This window comes from Taudactylus pleione, unplaced genomic scaffold (assembly GCF_031769625.1).
Source record: "Taudactylus pleione unplaced genomic scaffold, aTauple2 ptg000436l, whole genome shotgun sequence".
NCBI lineage: Eukaryota > Metazoa > Chordata > Amphibia > Anura > Myobatrachidae > Taudactylus > Taudactylus pleione.
The window spans coordinates 3,824,121-3,845,336 of record NW_028284838.1 but is presented as its reverse complement, the minus strand read 5'-3'; the positions used below and the strand labels follow the sequence as shown (position 1 = coordinate 3,845,336).

The following is a 21,216-nucleotide window of genomic DNA, read 5'->3' as shown; positions in this document are numbered from 1 at the left end:
GGGCTCGGAGTGTCTCTCACATTGATCAGATTACTGTTTGTCATCACTATGATCAGCAATATGTTGTATCTACCTGCCTGCAAGATGTTCTATCTACTTGTTGCTTTATTCATATGTATACAGGACCATGTTTATGTCCGTGGCCAAGAGTGCAGACTGATTGGGAAATTTGACCTCCACGGATTTGTAGAATCTAAGAACCATGAACTGATAATTGGAGGAATGTTTCCTTTTCACTTCAGGACCATTCTGAATAATGACACTGACATGGAGGAGCCCAAATCACCGAAATGTGAAGGGTGAGTCTGGATTATTTTATTTAGGTGTCTAATTGTTAGGAGGAAAGGTACAGGGGTGTCTTCTGTTCAATCTTGACATTTTGAGGCACAATATAATGTTTTCAAAGGCCCCTACTAATTCCTAATGGACGTCTTGGGCTTTAAATATTTGCCCCTGACAATGTCCTAATATACAGTATATATGTATAGAATGCGCAGAGCTCTATTTCTACTGGGAGGGGGGGGGAAGGGGGTGTTAAAAAGATATGGGGGATGGAGGGATTTTAAATTAGTTAAATAATTCCGGTTACATGGGGATCATGTGCAGAAATGGTGACCTATTACGCTGGGGTTACACAAATGGACATCTATTACCAATAGGGGGGTGGGGGGAGGGTAATGCTAATGGAGAGCAATTGCAACTGAGGGGTCAATAGCCAATGGCGGTGGGAGGTAATTTTACGATGGGGGCCTATGGGCACTGTGAGGTCCGAGACACCCCTAGGAATTTTGTTTTTCACTAAAAATGTTAAATATATATTTTTAAATACTTTCTAAACTTACAAAAATAAACAAAACAACAATTGGATATATTGGTATAATGGAATATTCCGTCTTTTGGAATATTTGCATATCATAATGAAATATCTTGGAAATGGGACCCAAATATACACACAGAATGCATTTATGTGTTATATACACCTTATACACACATCCTGCAGGTAATTTTATGCAATATTTTACTGGGGTTATGGATTCCCAGGATGCTGGCGCCAGATTCCCAACACCTGTCAGAGTCCCGGCAACGGTTCCGAATAGTAACTGCATCAAATTCCGAAAATTGATCATTTTCGGAATTTGATGAATACCACAATTTCCACATCCCCATACTAATGTATGGGGAGTGTGGAAATTAACGCAGGGGAGCTTAGCAAGGAGATATCTGTGATATCTCCTGTGCTAAGTGGCTACATGAATACCAAAATAACGTTATTTAAGGAAAATGTCCTTAAAAACGTTATTTTAGTGTTGATGAATAGCCCCACAGAGTATTATTAATCTCAATAATATTAATTTCCAGTATTTTCCACTCAATTTTGACCACCTCATAGCTCACAATATTGTTCACCAATATGAGCCAAAGGCTGGCTGGCTAAACTAAAAAACAGACCAGCGGCACAAATACACGGCAGTCAATTCTGATTAGAAATGTTTTGCAAATTTGTAATGTGATCAATCAGCCTTTTCGTTGAGCAGCTCCCCAAAATCTCCCCAACCATAAAAACAGCATTCCGTACCTGTGGGTTGGATATAGTGCAGGATACAGTGCGGGTCGCATACAGTGCGGGATACAGTGCGGATTTCATACAGTGCGGGTACAGTGTGTGTTGGATACAGTGCGGATTGCATACAGTTCGGGATACAGGCCCTCATTCAGAGGCGGTCAGAGGATGCAAGCGGTCGCTCAGAAACTGGCCGGCCGCTTGCATCCTGACCGCCCGCCTCTGTTTCGCTAGGGTGATGGTTGCGATGGTCGTAGACCATCGCGACCATCGGGGCTTATGACGAGACCCTAGGGTAGGGTCTCACTTGTCGTAAGCCCCGGAAAGCTTCTGGCTCTGTCAGAGCCGGAAGCTCTCCACTGACATCACTAGTGATGTCAATGGGGCCTCCCCCAAACGGCAGGCGTTCCCATAGGAACGCCTCCGTTTGGCCTGCCACCCCCCGGCCCGCCTTCCAAACGGGGCGAGCTGTCAATCAACATCGACAGCTCGTCCCCTTTGGAAAGAGACCCGCTACGACTGGCGCTGTCGGTCGTAGCGGGTCTCACGCATGCGCATGACGGAGCCGGCTCCCTCGTGCGCATGCGCACTGGACAAACATCGAGGCGGCCGTGCGGTCGTAGACCGTACGGCCGCCTCTGAATGATGCCCACAGTGTGGGTTGGATACAGTACGGGATACAGTGTGGGTGGGTTGGATACAGTGTTGGTTGGATAACAGTGCGGGTCAGATACAGTGCAGGTCGCATACAGTGCTTGTCGCATACAGGGCCTGATTCAGACCCGTTCGCGAGTGCTATGCGCTTGCAAGCGGGTAGATGGTGGCCCAGTGCGCATGTGCACGATGGAGCCGGCTCCGTCATGCGCATGCGCGAGACCCGGATAGCGATGGGCAATCCGTCGCTCCGGGTCTCGTACCAAAGGGGGCGTGCTATCGATGTTGAGCGACAGCACGCCCCCTTTGGTGGGTGGGCCGGGGGAGTGGCTGCCCAAACGGAGGCGTTCCCATGTAAATGCCTCCGTTTGGGGGCGGCCCCACTGACATCACGAGTGATATCAGTGGGAGAGATTTCGGCTCTGTGAGAGCCAAAATCTCTCTGGGGCTTGCGGCAACGAGACCCTACCACAAGGGTCTCGTCGCAAGCCCGATGGTCGCGATGGTCTTGACCATCGCGACCATCTTCCTGGCCGCTCGCTATAGCTGTGGGTGGTCACTCGCCCGACTCTGAATCAGGGCCACAGTGCGGGATACAGTGTGGGTCGCATACAGTGCGGGATACAGTGCGGGTCGCATACAGTCCTGGTCGCATACAGGGCCTGATTCATTAAGGATCGCTATTGTTAAAGCATACACAGACAGCTGATTGTTGCGTACTGCACATGCGTATGCATCTCAGTGCATGTGCGCGAATGCACCATGGCGATCGCATTGCAATCACACAGACCACAGAGAGCCATCGCAGAGTGATTGACAGGCAGTGAGCAGGGGTGCTGGCGGGGTCCTCAGTGCGGGGTTGCTGGCAGTGTCGGCAGTGCTGTGGTGCGGCGGCATCGATACTGCGGGGGGGCGGCAATGTCGGCACTGCGAGTGGCGGTGTCCTCGGTGCAGTGGGGGCCTCCATCTTGTGTCTGTTTGCCCCACTGAAGTCTATGGGGAGTGGTCTGAGAAACGCAGGAGTGTCTGACCGTTTGAACGCCGTTTCATGGGAGTGCATAAATTAGCCAGTGCAATTGCGTACGCAGCTTGAGTAGTTACTGCATGCAATGAGGTTAGCAATTTCTAAGTAAGGTCAGGGCTGCTGTAATTCTGCGTGAGGGTCCGATCGTACTCGATGTTACCGGTGTTTATGGAGGTCTGCAAGGTATTGCGGATGTGAGATAGTGGTAGTGGGAGGCAGTGGGCGTCTCTATGCTGAAGTGCGACGGCACTGCGATAGAATTCATTAGCATATTTTCGCAGCAGACCTGCATGCGATTACAGAGCTGCGATCGCCAGGGCCGTAACTAGGGTAGTGCGACCAGTGCCATGGCACAGGGCACCGCAGGGCAGAGGGCACTGTTTGCGCCTGTCAATTTTCCTGTTTATTATCATTCTCACTTGTAGATTCCTCTCTTTTATCCCCAGCATCTCCTGGCCATCCCTCTCTCTTCCCTGACCCTTCCCCATGAGGCCATGGCCCTTTTTCAGGTGCATTATCTTATGTCCCTATTAAAAAATGGGGGGGGGGGGGGCGCCAATGCTCTCTTTGGCACAGGGCACCAGTACAGGTCGGATACAGTGTGGGAGGTTACAGTGCGGGTCGGATACAGTGCGGGTTACAGTGCAGGTTAAATACAGTGCGGGTTCGATACAGTGCAGCTTGGATACACCAATGGTGCACTTACTGTGACAGAGGGTGCCGGTGTTATTCCGGGAGTGCTGGTGGTGTCGGCAAAGCAGGAGTGCCGGCAGTGTTCTCAGTTCTCAGTGGAAGGGGGTAGCCAGCAGTGTCGGCAGTGCAGGAGTGCCGGCAGTGTTCTGAGGGCCTTACTTAGCAAGGATCGCAACTGAGATCGCAATAGAGACTACGCACGCAGGTATGCTAATCCACTGCAATCTGGCGACCTTACCTTACACACATCCATAATACTTTGCAAGACTGCAAAACCATCGGTAACATCGAGTACCATCGGCGTCTCACACACATTTGCACAAGGTCTGATCTTACTCAGAAATTGCTAACCTCATCGCACGCAGTGAAAGCCCAAGCTACGTATGGCCTCGCAGTGGATAATTTATGCACACCCCTGTAACAGCGTTCAAATGCTCCTACAAATGGTATTTCCTGTCAATCACTCTGCGATGGGTTTGCGTAATCTCTGCGATCGCTGTGGCTGGTTCGCGCACTGCGATGCATACTCATGCGCAGAACGCAACTTTCAGCCAATTGCGTGTATAATCGCAGTTGCTGACCTTGCTGAATCAGACCCTGAGTGCGGAAGTGCCGGCGGTTTCGGCAGTGCAGGGGTGCCGGCAGTGTCCTCAGTGAGGGGTTGCTGGTGGTGTTTGCAGTTCGGGGGTGCTGGCGGTGTCGGAAGTTTGGGGTTGGAGGCGGTGTCCTCAGTACGGGAGTGCTGGTGGTGTCGGCAGTGCAGGAGTGCCGGCAGTGTTCTCAGTGCGGTGGTGCCAGCAGTGTCGGCAGTGTTCTGAGGGCCTGATTAAGACTCGGTCGCAAGCGCTGAGCACTCACAACCGGGTCGATGGTGGCCCACAGCGCATGCGCACGACGGAGCCGGCTCCGTCGTGCGCATGTGCGAGACCCGGCTAGCGACAGGCACTCCGTCACTCCGGGTCTCACACCAAAGGAGGCGAGCTGTCGATGTTGAGTGACAGCTCGTCCCCTTTGGTGGGCGGGCAGGGGGGTGGCTGCCCAAACGGAGGCGTTCCCGATCTCAGCGGCTGGTTCCCGCACTGTGATGCATACGCATGCACAGATCGCAACAATCGCCCAATTGCATGCGTAATCGCAGTTGCTTCCGGCAGTGAATCAAGCCCAGAGTTCCCACGTAGAAAGTTAGTTTATGGCATAGTGGCATGGTTCTTTTTATATCATAGAGAAAGTGGGTGAGGCTAATTATAAAGTAAATTCATCCCAGACGCCCGGAGGCAAGTTATAATTTGGAGCCCCCCCCGTCACAGCCGCTGACACTGTAATGTAGCAATTCGCATGCAGACAGGCTATAGATAGCTGAAGGCAGCAGCTGATGGTCTAACATGGAGCTTTACACTAGTGTATGGTGGCTTCTCAGGTGCCATGTATTGGGCGGCCGTGACAGAACAAACCGGGTACATAGTTACAACCCTAAGTGGGGTGAATATGTTGTGGACAATGGAGGAGGTGCCCCCTTCAGAGCTGGAGCCCAGCGGCAGGCGCCTCCGTTGTTTCTGATAGTTCTGCCCCTGAGCCTGGGAAAAAGTGGGTGAGCCAAGAATGGATTAAGGCTGGATTAAGTGGGTGAAGGCTGAATTAAGGGGGGGGCGCTGGATTAAGGGGAGGGGGTGCGCATGGGCCCCCCTCTCTGAGAGGGATCCCCGCAACCCGCTACAGATCGAATCTTTATTATTGATCCGCATTGGTGCAGCCTTGCAACCACTAACAGCCATCATACTGACAGCGTCACAGAGAGCAGTGCTGGGCTGTCCAAACGGGATACAAAGTTGCAGCCTGCATCTGCGCAGGCTCTCAGTAACTGGCAGGAGTGCAGGCTGATGCATAAAATTAGGCCCCGGGCCCCCCGATGTCTTAGGGGTGATGTACTAAGCTCTGAAAAGTGATAAACTGGAGAGTGATAAAAGACCAGCCACTCACCTCCCAACTGTCATGTTACAGGCTGTGTTTAAAAAATGACAGTTGGGAGCTGATTGGCTGGTGGTTTATCACTCTCCAGTTTATCACTTTTCAGAGCTTAGTACATTTGGCCCTTAATCCGGCTCTGGGCGAGCCTAATTATAAACTGTACCAGCATATACTAATAAGGCCAGAACACATCTACCACTTTAAAACAGTCAGTTATTATTAAGGGGGATCCTGAGGCAGAAAAGTATTTCCAGGCATTCACGGTAATGTGGTGCATTCAACCAGTTTAGACGACTATAAGGAACTTGTTGTGCAGAGAGCTGTATTGGATGTAGGAATAGGCACTGTTCTGTATCAGAACAAAGAGGGTGAAGAGCATCCTCTTATTTATTTATTGTACATGAGAAACAAACTATGCCACTATTGAGAAGAAGCATTGGCAAGTAAGTGGGCATTGTAAATTCTCAGGTACTACATTTTGGGAAGATAGTTCAGGTTGGCTACTGATCATGCCCCTTTGAAACTGATGATTGAGTTAATCTAAACATCCATTTTTGAGTAACAAGATGGGAGAATAACATGATGTTTCCTGACATTGTAGAACATAGGCCAGGGACCAACTGGCCAATGGAGATGCTTTGTTCTGTGTCTTTTGTTTGGGGCTACAGGTCTCCCGCCCCACAGGTCAAAACAGGAGGGGGGAGGGGGGTTATGTGACAAAAACACTGGCAAAGATGTCAAAGGGAGATATATGCCCAAGTTTTTAGCTGCTGTCTGCAGGACAAAAGCTGATTTGCAATCTTAATTATAAGAGCACATGTGAGAGGAGAATAAAGGTGTGTCAGTTTTGCCAGTCTAATGGTGCATACACACGGTCAGATTTTCTGTCAGATCTGAACGATAACGATTTTAAAAATCATTCAATCGTTTATATCTGAAAGAAAATCTGACATGTGAGCCTGCAACAATGAACGATGAACATTCCCGCTTGTCAGACAACTATATCTGACATCTGATGTGTTTGCAGTCAGATTTAGACGATTCCATTCATTTTAATAGTCTAAAATCGTTCAATCGTTCAAATCATTCAATAATTCATATGACATATCTGACCGTGTGTATGTACCATAAGGGTTATATTTACTAAATAATAATAATAATAATAATAATAATAATAATAATAATAATAAAAATAATAATTTTATTTATATAGCGCTTTTCTCCTAAAGGACTCAAAGTGCTTTACATTTACAGTACAAAATACAAAATAAGCTTAAACAAGGGACATTAGTGAAATGCTTGGGTGAAGTGGTGAGTCTTGAGACTATTTTTGAAGGATTCTAGAGTGGAGGCCTCTCGAACTGTGCGGGGAAGTGAGTTCCATAAGGTTGGAGCCCCAAAACTGAAAGCTCGACCCCCAGACGAATTCTGTGAGATTCTAGGTACTATTAATAGTCCTTCATCAACGGATCACAGTAATCGAGTGGGACGGTAAGGAATCAGAAGCTGCTTTAGGTACCTTGGGCCATGGTCATGTAGGGCTTTGTAACTTAGTAAGCCAATCTTGAAAACAATTCGCCATCTGACAGGCAGCCTGTGAAGGGAGAAGAGAATGGGTGTTATGTGGCTGGAACGGGACTGGTTGGTTAATAGCCTGGCAGCTGCGTTTTGTACCATCTGCAAGCGGTGCAATTCTTTTGCTGGGAGACCGAGGTAGAGAGCGTTGCAGTAGTCTAGGCATGATGATATAAATGCATGTATGACTTTAGGCAGATCTTCTGAGGGAATTAAGTGCTTGATTCTGGCTATGTTCCTCAGATGAAAGAATGAGGATTTGATTGTGGCTGATACCTGATGTCTAAGTGTCAAGCCACTATCCAGGACAACACCAAGATTCCGCACATGTTTAGTGTTTTGTAATTCTGTGCAGGTTTTTAGAAGTGGAGATGTTGCCCATAGCAACCATTTAGATTTTAGCTATTATCTTCTAGAACAGTGTTTCCCAACCTCTGTCCTCAAGACACACTAATGCTGGCCACACACATAGCGATATTTTACCCGATCTGGCCGACACATTGGAACGACAGATCGTGTAAAATATGGCCAAATCCTGAGCAAATCGTGAGTCCCCACTCACGATGCGATGCGCGTCCCCGCTGGTTGCACATCACATCGTCAGATCTGCCGTGCAGTAGGGCAGATCTGACAATCTAGGAGGCGATGCACTGTGAAAGTCTGACTGCAGGAGAGATCGTTTTAAGATTGGACACCAAATTGTGTGCAGATCGTGTGCAGAGCTGCTGGGGAGAGTTTCAAGGGAAATCGTACGCATCGGCCGATCGTGTGCAGATCGCCATGTGTGTGGCCACCTTAACAGTCAGGGCCGGACTGGCCATCTGCCACCTCTGGCAAAATGCCATAAGGGCCAATGGCCAGATGGATGAGTCTGGCCTTTCTCTGGATGCCGGACATAGAAGACGGAGACCAATGCTAAGAGGGGAAATGGACATGCCGTCTCCATAGCAATGAAAGTCTGATGTATTATGGGAAAAGGTGGGGCATGACTAAGTGTCGCAAATTGTGGGATTCAGTGAATTAAACTTCCTTGTAAGGATCTTCATATGTGGAGTTATAATTCCGACACTCCGGACATTTTTTTAGTTAAAACCAGTTAGGATATTTTAGGCAAATATATGGTTTTATATTTATTTTTTGGTACATGTTTTTAACTAGATATGACCTATGAACCATAATATACATGTGATTATTAGTGTAACTCTGGTAAAGGGTTAAAGCAAGTAGGGTATTGATAAAAATAATTATATATATATATATATATATATATATATATATATATATTTTTTTTAAAGGGGTTATCTACACAGTGATATGTGATTCATTATATGTTCTGAGGTAAAATGTTAATGAATTCATGTCAAATGTGAAAAATATACAGTATGTTTGGTACTTTTTTCTCCCTGGTGGAGCGAAACATGTCGACATTTATGGGGTAAATCCATTTGTGACTCTGCCTGTGATCCGTGTACCTACCCGCAGAGCTGGATTTAGACCTCATGGGGCCCTAGGCAAGATCCACGTCTTTGGCCCCCTATATTACAGTAGGTATCGCTGGAGCAAGATACACACATCATATTATATACATGCAATATAATATATATATATATATATATATACATATTATGACGTATGTATATAATATGATGTGGGTATCTGGTATGCGGTCAGGAAGCCACCAGTCGAAATGCCAACCGCCGGCTTCCCAACTGTGAAATCCCGGCATGGGACTAATGATAGGTATCAAAATCCTGACGCCTATCATCTCCACGCCGAAATCCCAATGCCCGTCATACCGAACAAAGGTAAGCTGAGCGTCAGGAGCGGATAGCCGTTTTAGGTTCAGGGGCTTAGAGTTAGATACTCCCCTGGGAGGGTTAGGCTAGGGGAAGGGGGGTCAGGATTTGGCACCCCCCCGGGAGGGTTAGGTTTAGGGTGCGGGGAGGGGGATTAGGTTTGTTAGGTTTAGGCACCCCTGGGGGGAGGTTAGGGTTAGAGATACTTAAATATTGACCTTGTCGGGATCTTCAGTCTTATTATATTATTGTGTTCCATCCGTTACTGTTCACTATATATATATATATATATATATATATATATATAATTGTCATCTTGTATGAGCGGGTTCGGATTTCTAAATCGGGAACCGAGTCCGCCTCGGGTTTTCCCGCCTGACTCGGAACTGAAATCGAGGCAAAACGTCATCATCCCACCTTCCGGATCTCGCGGGTTTTGGATTCTATATAAGGTCCCCGCGTCTGCGCCATTTCTCACTCCGGCTGTGGACAGTGAAGAGGGAGGGTTGGAGCTAGGGCTGGCTGGGCTGTGTTGTGCTGCTGTTGTCCATAGGGGCTGTGTCCACTCAGTCCATACGGGCTGACTGGGCTGTGTTGTGCTGCTGTCATAGGAGCTGGCTGGGCTTTGTTGTGCAGTCAGTTGTCCATAGGGGCTGTGTCCACTCTAAAGTCTATAGGGGCTGGCTGGACTGTGTTGTGCAGTGTCCCATAAAGGCTGTAGTCCTAGAGGGGTGCTGTAGTGTTGTCCAGGGGGTGATCTGTTCATCAGGGGTGCTCCCCCAAAGTGCACCCCCAAAAAAAATTACAAACATTTTTTTCTGTGTTTGTGAATTGTGTGCGCAGTAGCCGCACGTGCATCGACAGTGTCATAAATCAAGGGCCGGCTGGCTTGTCCGTTAAAGGGTGCTGTAACCCCCAAAGTGCACTTCAACAAAAATGATAAATATTTTTCTGTGTTTGTGAATTGTGTGCACTGTAGCCGCACGTCCATCAACAAAGGAGCAGCGCCAAGTGTGCGCCTGTGTCCCATAAGTAAAGGGCCGGCTGGCTCATCTCTTAAAGGGTGATGTAAGCCACTAAAGTGCACTCCAATAAAAATAAAAAAATATTTTCTGTGTTTGTGAATTGTGTGCGCTGTAGCCGCACGTCCTTCAACAAAGGAGCAGCGCCAAGTGTGCGCCTGTGTCATAAATCAAGGGCCAGCTGGCTTGACCGTTAAAGGGTGCTGTAACCCCCAAAGTGCACTCCAAAAAAAATTTAAAATTTTTCTTTTCTGTGTTTGTGTGCGCCTTAGCCGCACGTATATATCAATCAATATAACATAAATGGAGTACCAAACTTTGTCCCCTAAAAATAAAATAGGGAAAGATCAAGAACCACTTCCTCCTAGTGCTGAAGCTGCTGCCATTACATAGACGATAAAATGCCATCAACGTCGTCTGCCAAGGTCGATGCCCAATGTCATAGTAGAGGGCATATAAAATCCCAAATTACAAAGTTCAGGACAATGACCTTAAAAAAAACATTTAAATCATCTGAGGAGAAACGTAAACTTGCCAATATGCCATTTACGACACGGAGTGGCAAGGAACGGCTAACTTTTTTCCCTTTGTTTATGACTAGTGGTTCAGCTTTGCATGATGATGGAAGCCCTCCTCCCGCTACAAAAAACAAACGAGTTAAGCTGGCAAAAGCACAGCGAGGAACTGTGCATTCTAAGAAAATATCACAAATCCCCAAGGAGAGTCCAAGTGTGGTGGCGGTTGCGATGCCTGACCTTCCCAGCACTGGACGGGAAGAGGTGGCTCTTTCCACCATTTGCACGCCCTCTGCAAGTGCTGAAAGCAGCACCCACAGTCCACTTGCTGATATGCAAATTGAAGATGTCACTGTTGAAGTACAACAGGATGAGGAGGAAGTTGGCGAGGAGGATTCTGATGGTGATGTGGTTTGTTTAAATCAGGCTCCGGGGGAGACAGTTGTTGTCTGTGGGATGAAAAAGCCCATCACGGTCATGCCTGGGCAGAAGACCAAACAGTCCACCTCTTTGGTCTGGCAATATTTCTATCCAAATCCGGACAACAACTGTCTTGCCATATGTACCATATGTAAAGGTGAAATAAGTAGGGGTAGGGACGTTAACCACCTAGGAACATCCTCCCTTATATGGCACCTGCAGCGCGTTCATAAAAAGTTACTGTCAAGTTCAGAAACTTTGGCTAAGACCGTAAGCAGTCCAGGGACACCTAAATCCCTTTGTCCTGTTGTATCCAAGCGCCTCCAAACCACACCGTCAACTCCCTCCTCGTCAATTTCCTCCTTAGTCAGGATCGGAAGTAGTCCTGCAGGCCATGTCACTGGCATGACTGACTCTCCTATCCGGAATTCTTCTGGAGGATCCTGCATTGCTACGTCTACTGCTGCCGCTTCTGCTGTTGCTGCTGGGAGTAAGTTCATCTTCCCAGAGAGGAAGTAGGAACACTACTACTTTTACTAAACAATTGACCCTCCAACAGTCCTTAGCGAGGAGGATGAAGTACGACAGCAGTCATCCTGAAGCAAAACGTATAACTGAGGCCTTGACTGCTATGTTGGTGTTAGACATGCGTCTGGTATCCGCCATTGGTGCAGTGGGATTTAGACAATTGATGGAGGTAGTGTGTCTCTGGTTCCAAATCCCATCTAGATTCCACTTCACTAGGCAGGCATTACCGAGACTGTACAGAAACGTCAGAAAAAGTGTCCTCAGTGTCCTGAAAAATGCGGTTGTACCCAATGTCCACTTAACCACGGACATGTGGACAAGTGGAACAGGGCAGACTAAGGACTATATGACTGTGACAGCCCACTGGGTAGATGTATCACCTTACGCAGCAACAACAGCAGCGTAACCAGTGGCAGCATCTCAGAAACGCCAGCTCGTTCCAAGGCAGGCTACGCTGTGTATCACCGGTTTCAGTAAGAGGCACACCGCCGACAACCTCTTAGAGAAACTGAGGGAAATAATCACCCAGTGGCTTACCCCACTTAGACTCTCCTGGGGATTTGTGATATCTGACAATGCCACCAATATTGTGCGGGCATTACATCTGGGCAAATTCCAGCACGTCCCATGTTTTGCTCACACTGGTGGTGGTGCAGAATTTTCTGAAAAGCGACAGATGCATGCAGGAGACACTTTGGGTGGCCCGAAAAATTTCTGGCCACTTTTGCCATTCTGGGACTGTGTGCCAAAGACTGGAGCGCCAGCAAACACTCTTGAACCTGCCCCGCCATCACCTGAAGCAAGAGGTTGTGACATGGTGGAACTCAACCATCTATATGTTTCAAAGGATAGAGCAGCAAAAGGCCATTCAGCCTATACATCCACCTATGAAATAGGCAAAGGAGGGGGTATGCACCTGACTCAAGGGCAGTGGAGAATGATTTCCATGTTGTGCAAGGTTCTCCAGCCCTTCGAACTTGCCACACGTGAAGTCAGTTCAGACACTGCCAGCTTGAGTCAGGTCATTCCGCTCATCAGGCTTTTGCAGAAGCAACAGGAGAAAGTAAAGGAGGAGCTAAGATGGAGCGATTCCGCTCGGCATGTGGGAATTGTGGATGAAGCCCTTCATTCGCTTTGCTAGGATTCCAGGGTGGTCAATTTGTTGAAATCAGACCACTACATTTTGTCCACCGTGCTCGATCCTAGGTTTAAAGAATATGTGGTGTCTCTCTTTCCGGCCGACAAAAGCCTGCAGAGGTGCAAAGACCTGGTGGTGAAAACACTGTCAGCTGAAGTGGGATGTAACATGTCAACAGCTCCTTCTTCATTTTCTCCCGCAACTGGGGCTGCCAGGAAACAACTTAGGTATCCTAAGCAAACCGCTGGCGGTGATGCAGGGCAGGCAGGACCAAGTAGGCATGTCAGACAGTCCGTACCTGTACTGGCAGAAAAAAAATTTGGAGGCCCCTGTACAAACTGGCTCTATTTTACCTGAGTTGCCCCCCCTCCAGTGTGTACTCCGAAAGAGTGTTTAGTGCAGCCAGGAACCTTGTCAGCGAAGCCTCCAGAACGTACAGAGGGACCTGTGGTGATGGATTCCATCGGGAACGAGTTAATACTCTGTGAGGATGAGGATGTACACAACACTGAAGAGGGTGAGGAATCAGTGGATGAGGAGGATGAGGACGACATCTTGCCTCCGTAGAGCCAGTTTGTGCAGGGACAGATTAATTGCCAGCTTGTTTTGTGGGGGCCCAAACGAACCAATCATTTCAGCCACAGTCGTGTGGCAGACCCTGGCACTGAAATGATTGGTTTGTTAAAGTGTGCATGTCCTGTTTATACAACATAAGGGTGGGTGGGAGGGCCCAAGGACAATTCAATCTTGCACCTCTTTTTTTTCTTTGCATTATGTACTGTTTGGGGCCTAGTTTTTCAAACTGCCATCCTGTCTGCCACTACAGTGTCATTCCTAGATGGGCCACGTGTTTGTGCTGCCCACTCGTGTCACTTAGCATAGTCATCCAGCTACCTCGGTGCAACCTTTTGGACATAAAAATACTATTGTGAGATGTGAGGTGTTCAGAATAGACTGGAAATGAGTGGAAATTAAGGTTATTGAGGTTAATAATAGCATAGGAGCAGAAAAACCAACACATTCTGTGATTTTAGCTGTTTTTATGCTTTTTTTAAAAAAAAAATACAGATACAAAACCCAGAACCCAAAACACGGAAAGGTGGTTTTGGCAAAACCATTCCAGATCCAAAACACGAAGAAAGATCCCGATCCAAAACCAAAACACAAAAAGTGGCCGGTGCACACCCCTAGTTTGAACACCGTTTCATGGGAGTGCATAAATTAGCCAATGCAATTGCATACGCAGCTTGAGTAGTTACTGCATGCAATGAGGTTAGCAATTTCTAAGTAAGGTCAGGGCTGCTGTAATTCTGCGTGAGGGTCCGATCGTACTCGATGTTACCGGTGTTTATGGAGGTCTGCAAGGTACTGCGGATGTGAGATAGTGATAGTGGGAGGCAGTGGGCGTCTCTATGCTGAAGTGCGACGGCACTGCGATAGAATTCATTAGCATATTTTCGCAAAACAGAAAACACGAAAAGTGGCCGGTGCACACCCCTAGTGTGCATATACTGTAAATATATACAGGGAGGTAGGCGAGAAGGAAAGGGGCATCAACAGAGGTGGACTTGAGGAGAGTGGGACAAACAGAGAGAGAGACAGGAGGAAAGAGGGGGACAAAGATGGAGATGGAAGGAAAGGGGGAAGAAGAATATGGTGAGACAGAAGGAAATGAAGAAGAACAGAGGGATACGGGAGAAGGTGGGGAAAAGAAAATAAACACCTACACAATAGCTAGTGACTCGCCAAATATATAAATATAAATATATATATAATATAGTGCAGTTTATAACTTACCCACACTGCTATTTCATAGGCAGAAGACCATTGAAAAAACAAAGGAGGCTGGCTACACTGCAGGGGTTTTTGGGAGGCTGCAATAGAGGAGTCTGGCAGCAATCAGTATGACTGTGGGGGCTGGCTGTAGTGGTGTAGGCTGCGGGTGGGGGGTTGTTTGGTTGGAGTAGGCTGACTAGATCAGCGTATATTGCGCTGGAAGGGGAGGCTGGCAGCACTCACTGTGACTGTCTGCAGGGGCTTAGCTACTGCAGCGCAGGATGAGGGGGGGGGATGACAAGATCAGCACATGCTGCAGGGAGGGGGGACTGGCTACAGTGCGGGTGAGTCGGGGGGGTTGGCTACAGTGCGGATGAGTCGGGGGTTTAGCTACAGTGTGGATGAGTTGGGGGGGATGGCTACAGTGCGGTGTTGGGAGGGGGGACTGGCTGGCTACAGTGCGGGTGAGTCGGGAGGGAAGACTGGCTACAGTGTAGGTGAGTCGGGGGGGCTGGCTACAGTGCGGGTGAGTCGGGGGGGGCTTGGTACAGTGCGGATGAGTCGGGGGGGATGGCTACAGTGCGGTGTCGGGAGGGGGGACTGGCTGGCTACAGTGCGGTGTCAGGAGGCAGGACTGGCTGGCTACAGTGCGGGTGAGTCAGGAGGGGGGGCTGGCTACAGTGCGGTGTCGAGAGGGGGGAACTGGCTGGCTACAGTGCGGGTGGGTCGGGAGGGGGGACCGGCTTCAGTTTGGGTGAGTCGAGATGGAGGGTTTGGGCAGAGGAGACTGGCAGAACACATACAGGGGTGGAGTTGATTGCAGGTACTGCGCTCCCTGAAGTGGTTCCACGGGCTCCCAGCTGAAGGCAACTCCGCCTCCACGTCCTCCCCTCCCAGCATTTTAGAGGCAGGGGAGTGCCCTGACAGTACTGTGTGTGTGTGATACCTCCCCTCGGCCGGTGCCAGCAGCAACAGTTGAAGGGCAGCAGGTTATCCTCTCCAGGGCCGGATTTCGGGGATGCCTGGACACGGGCCCCTTAGGACCTGGCGGGCGCCTAGGTTGCCTAATGTAAAATCTGGCCCTGCCTACCTATGTACTTACTTGTTCACCCACTTGCGCTACCATCTAGTGCAGTTGGAAAAAGATTGCATTATTTTACCAGGAGATATCTGTACACAAGGGGAAACATCCGGTGTGAGAGCGACCGCTTTTCAATTACCACACCGTGGTCTCCCAGGACTGCTTTTGAACACAGGCAGACGGCATTGCTCCGCTACTTCTACAATTTGAACTCATGTGGTGAGAGCATATTTTAGCTACTAAAGACATTCACAGTGCATTCAATTTTTTCTTTAACCGATAATATGCAGATGGATAAGAGCTTATACAGACAGATATATATCAACTAAAGGAGAGATATCTCCCTCTTTTCCATCAGGACATAATAGTACTAAACGATATGTGGAAGGATCATATGCATGTCACTAGTGATTTAAATTTAATTGTTACCAGTGCTATTTTATGCAATTACTGTGTGTTTTAGATATGTGTTTTTGTTTTATTATTTAGATTTTTTTTTCTATACATTGCAGGCTGTGAATAAATGTTTTTTATATTTATAGGAGCCTTGAACGTTGATTCATTTCAAACAAGCGATATATGAGAGATATTATATTCTATAGCGCAGTGCCAATTTGTAGTTTTTTGTGGGTGACTTTATTGAAACCAGGGAGTAAATTGACTAAGAGTTGACTAAGAGTTCTATTAAGAAGTGATGTTGCCCATAGCAATCAATCAGATTCCAGGTATTATCTTCTAGAAGGTGCTAGATAAATGCTAAGTAGAATCTGATTGGTTGCTATGAGCAACATCACTTCTTAAATAGAACTCCCATCTTAGTAAATTTACCCCCAGGTGGTACTGGTCTACTGGGACTAGCAGCTTGAATTGTTTTATTTACACACCTGTCTTATTAGCGCTAGGAGCTAGTTGTTGCTTTTGCACCAACTAGATTTAATTTTTTTACTAAAGGAACATGAAATATTAGTTAAACTAACAAATGAATAGAGAGTTTCTTTACAAAATACCCAACTGAGTGTAATTTGTATTGAAAGCTTACAGATTGGGCATTCCTAGGCTATACCTGAAATACAGCCTAGGTGGAGGCACTCTAATAGTAATAAGGAGGTACACAATCTAATAGGAGTTTAAGGGTGGGTAAAGGAGATTACATGGGAGTTAGGGGTCCATTTACTAACGAGTTTGAGCACTTCATACTCGTTACATGCGTTACAGAGGAATCTGGTATTTATTAATGTAAATAGCGCTGGTTTTCAGCTTGCGTTTTTTATTCTTCATACTCCCATTCAAAATCAGTGCAGACCTGTATTTAACAACGAGCGGTATCTCGAACTTACCGCTCGTTGCCTTAGTTTGATTTTGCCATCCTGGAGGTGCTGTTATCTAGCGCTGACGAGCACTATGGCCCTGGCTGGAGGCTGCAGCATTCGGGTCCTTACCCACAATTCACTGCTGCAGCTCCTTTTCCACCCCTTCCCTCCCACTCTCCGCCTACTAGTCTCCACCCCCTCCCTACAGTGGTGTCTTTTATGTGTCCCCTTCCTACCACCATCTGAAGCCGGAGCACCCCTTCCCCCCCAGTGCACAGCAGATGGAGCTCCCCCCTTCCACCCTCTTGCATCAGCTGCAGACCTCCCCCTTCTTTATCATAGCAGTGGCAGTCGGCATTCCCCCCCTTCCACCCTCCCGCATCAACTGCAGACCTCCCTCTTTTATCATAGCAGCAGCAGTCGGCATTCCCCCCCTTCCACCCTCCCACATCAACTGCAGACCTCCCCCCCTTCTTCCCTTCTGCAGCTTCAGCCAGCGACCCCTTTCTACCCTCAACCGCTCCTTCCCTGTGAGGCAGAGGCAGCAGCCTCCCTCCCCTGCCCATCACACAGCAGCGTATGCTGGGCTGGGAAGGGAGGTTGCTGCCGGGCAGGGAATGGGATCCAGACAGTGGTGCCAGCCAGGAATACACACTGTGCAAGCGCTAAACTCAAGAAGAAGATAGAAACATTGCTCGTCAGTGCTGCTTCATAAGAAAAACAGCGCTGACAGGCAAAATAACATTAGCGTTCGCAGCCAACATTATGATTAATAAATACAAGCTGAAAAATTATAAAAAAACGCGGTGAGTGCAAAATTATCACCAGCCATTAAACTTGTTAGTAAATGGAGCCCATAGTAACCTAGTGTCCCTTAGAGGGTAAAGGGGGGTTACATTAGCTTAATTGATATTTCTACTTCAGGGTCCATAGGGTATCCACAGGATACCTTGGGGTATAGGTGTGACGTCAGTCGCAGGGCACCAAAGAGTTAAGCTTTCAGCCTCCCAGGATGCACTAGGTCCCCCTCCTATACCCCGCCCCCGAGCCAAGGCACCTCAGTATAGTTTGGTGCCCGGCCGGTGTCGGGTGCACCTGTTGGAGTGGGGGCTAGAAGAGCCCCTGAAGCTTTTTCTTCATGCAGCTGTGGCTGCACATCTGGATGAACAGCATGGACAGTCAGTCCTGACATCCATGCTGTCTTCCCTACACCCCGCCGGTACCAGAACGCCGGTACTGATCCGGGGATGCTGGTGGGCATCTGGGGTCACAGCTAGCGGTGACCCCAGATGTTCCGGACCATGGCCGGATTCAAGGGGGACAAAGGTAAGCAGCGGGGTCCCGCGGTGGGTCCCCGCTGATCACATGGTCCTAAGTCCCCAGGCAGGGGGCTCCCTGGGGACTGGCTGCAGCGTGGAGCCAGGCGACCAACCTGCGCTTCCACTACCCCCTGGGACAGCGGACCGCAGCAGAGCGGTAGCGCTGCGGCGTCCCAGGGGTTAAATGCATACCAGGGGAGCGCGCCTTCCCTGTCTCACAGCCGGCGCCTCCCCCGCTGCACACAGCCCTCTCTGCACTGTGCTGACTGGCCCTGTGTCAGCGCTCCTCCCCCAGGCCAGCCTTCTCTCTGCTCCTCGGCGGCCATCTTTTCAGAAGCATGGTGAACGCAGCTGGAAGCCTGCATTGGAAGCATCGTGGTCTGGGTCCCCCCGCATACCTCTCCTCCGCTGTGGTCAGGTCTGTGTATGCAGCGCTGTGTCCTACCAGGCCCTGTGTCTGTGTAGTTGAGTGATCAGCGCTGTTAGTGCAGGAATTGATTTTCTTTGCATTGTATGTGACTGTGCTAGCGCTGCTGCCTGTAACTTTTCTTCTCAAGACTGTCAGCTTTATTACTGTCCCTGTTCTTTCTGCTAAGCCCTTGCGGTGCGGTGCTGCAGGGTGGTCTCTCGCCTATTTAATATATAATTGGTGAGAGGGGTCACATACGTGGTGCCATCATGTCTGAAAGTGATTTTCCCCTCCGGCTACAGTGTACCACGTGTAAAGTACCGTTAGCGGAGGGGGAGGGTAGCGCGGAGGGCCTTTGCCGGCAGTGTTTGTCCATGGCGCGGCCTCTTACGGTTACAGCACCGGTACAGGAGCCGCCCTGGGCTTGTTTCGCTCAGGCGCTAACAGCTTTAGTGGGCCAGTTAGCTCCGCAGCCTGCGTTTACTCCGATGGGTTTGTCCCAGCAGTCTGTGGTGTCGTCACCCATGCAGGTTTTCCCATGACAACTGGTGGTACCCCACAGTCTCCCTATTTCCCCGCTTCCGGTTTCTCAGGAGCCAGCGTGGGTTAACTCCCTGACGAGTTCTGTACAGCACTTGTCGGATGTGTTGCAAGGGGAGTCTGTGATGCGGCCTCATAAACGGCCGGTGGCGTCTCTGTCCGCTCCTTATGAGGATGACGAAGGGACGTCTGATGATGGGGAGATTCTGGATCCTTACGATCAGGAACCTCTCCATACTAAGGACGCTGATGCTAAGTCCAAAGTATATATTCCTGGACTTATTCGGGCGGTCCGCACAGCCTTGGTGATTGAGGACGAAGTTCCCCCAGCGGCTAAGTCTAAGTATGCCTTTTTCAAAGACGTGAAGGGCGATGCCACAGTCTTTCCTCTTTCGGGTCAGTTGGTGGACCATTTAGAGGAGGAGTGGAAACAGCCTGGCAAAAGATACCAGCCACAGCGACGCCTGGCAGTGGCTTATCCGTTCGCGGATAATTATTTTGCTAAGTGGGAATCCCCTCCACAGGTGGATTCTCACGTGACCCGTCTTGTCCGTAGTGCCACATTGCCGATGCCATCCATGTCCTCCCTTAAGGATGCTACGGACCGCAAGGTGGAAATCTACCTGAAGTCCGCTTATTCCCTTGCAGGGGGGGCAGCACGGCCGGCTATGGCCATTTGCTGGGTTGCCAGAGCGATGAGCGCTGGGCGGATTCATTAGAGGCTTCTTTTGATTCCGACTGTCCGGCCGAACAGGTGGAGTTGATTGGCAATCTCCGTGATTCGGCCACCTACATCAAAGAGGCGGCTCTAGACATTAGTACTCTGGTGTCTAGAATCTCTTCAGCAGCGGTAGCTGCTCGTCGCACCTTGTGGCTGCGATCCTGGAAGGCGGACGCAGATTCCAAGAAGGGTCTGGAAGCGTTGCCGTTTACCGGAGAAGTTCTCTTCGGTCCGGATCTGGATAAGATTGTGGCCACGCTGGCGGCAGCCAAATCGGCTTGTCTCCCGTCGGCCGCTGCTCCTTCTGGTTCTGGACCATCATCCTTTCGGTCATCTAGGGCCCAGGGCAGGCCCAAACCACAGTCGTTTCCTTGTCAGGCTGGCCCTAGGAAATCGGTCAAGCCCCGGAAGCAGGCATGGAGTACCAGACGTCCGGCCCCCAAGCCAGATGACAAGCCTGCTGCCTGACGGTCCGGGCCTCCCTTTGGGGGATCCCAGGGTGGGAGGCCGCCTGCTGCAGTTCGCCCAGTGTTGGTCGGTCACTACGACAGACACTTGGGTTCTGGAGGTGGTCTCCCACGGGTACGCCCTCTCCTTCCGGCACAGACCCCCGGCTCGATTCTTCACCACGGGTCTACCAGCAGACCGGAACAAGGCTACGGAGCTGCGGAAGGTATTGCACACTATGCTCCAGGCTGGAGTTATAGTGCCTGTTCCATTCTCCCAGAGGGGCCAGGGTTTCTATTCAAATCTTTTTTTGGTACAGAAACCCAATGGGTCGTATCGTCCGATTCTCAACCTCAAAGCACTCAACAAGTCTTTGCGGGTACCGAAGTTTCGGATGGAGACCCTATGGTCCATCATGCTGGCACTGGAACCTGGGGACTACATGGTGTCATTGGACATACAGGACGCTTACCTGCATGTCCCTATTCTTTTGCGCCATCAACAGTTCCTCAGGTTTGCAATCCGCAGCGACCACTTCCAGTTTCGGGCGTTACCTTTTGGCCTGGCGACAGAACCACGTGTTTTCACCAAGGTGATGGCGGTCATGGCGGCTTCTCTGCAGCTGTAGGGAGTCCGCATGTTGCCGTACTTGGACGACCTGTTATCGGTGGCGGGATCTCCAGAGCTCCTGTTACGCCACTTGGACCTGACCATTGCCCTGC

General features: G+C 49.4%; 1 protein-coding gene across 1 annotated transcript in view; it reads left to right on the top strand.

Moving 5' to 3' along the window:
- The first annotated feature begins 226 nt into the window (after window positions 1-226).
- The window catches only part of LOC148505818 (vomeronasal type-2 receptor 1-like), a 76,544-nt gene continuing 55,554 nt past the window's right edge, over window positions 227-21,216 (top strand). Inside the window, exon 1 of the mRNA XM_088447642.1 lies at window positions 227-299. Within this exon, the coding sequence (XP_088303768.1) occupies window positions 268-299 (32 nt within the window). The 5' untranslated portion in view covers window positions 227-267. The remainder of the gene's footprint in view (window positions 300-21,216) is intronic.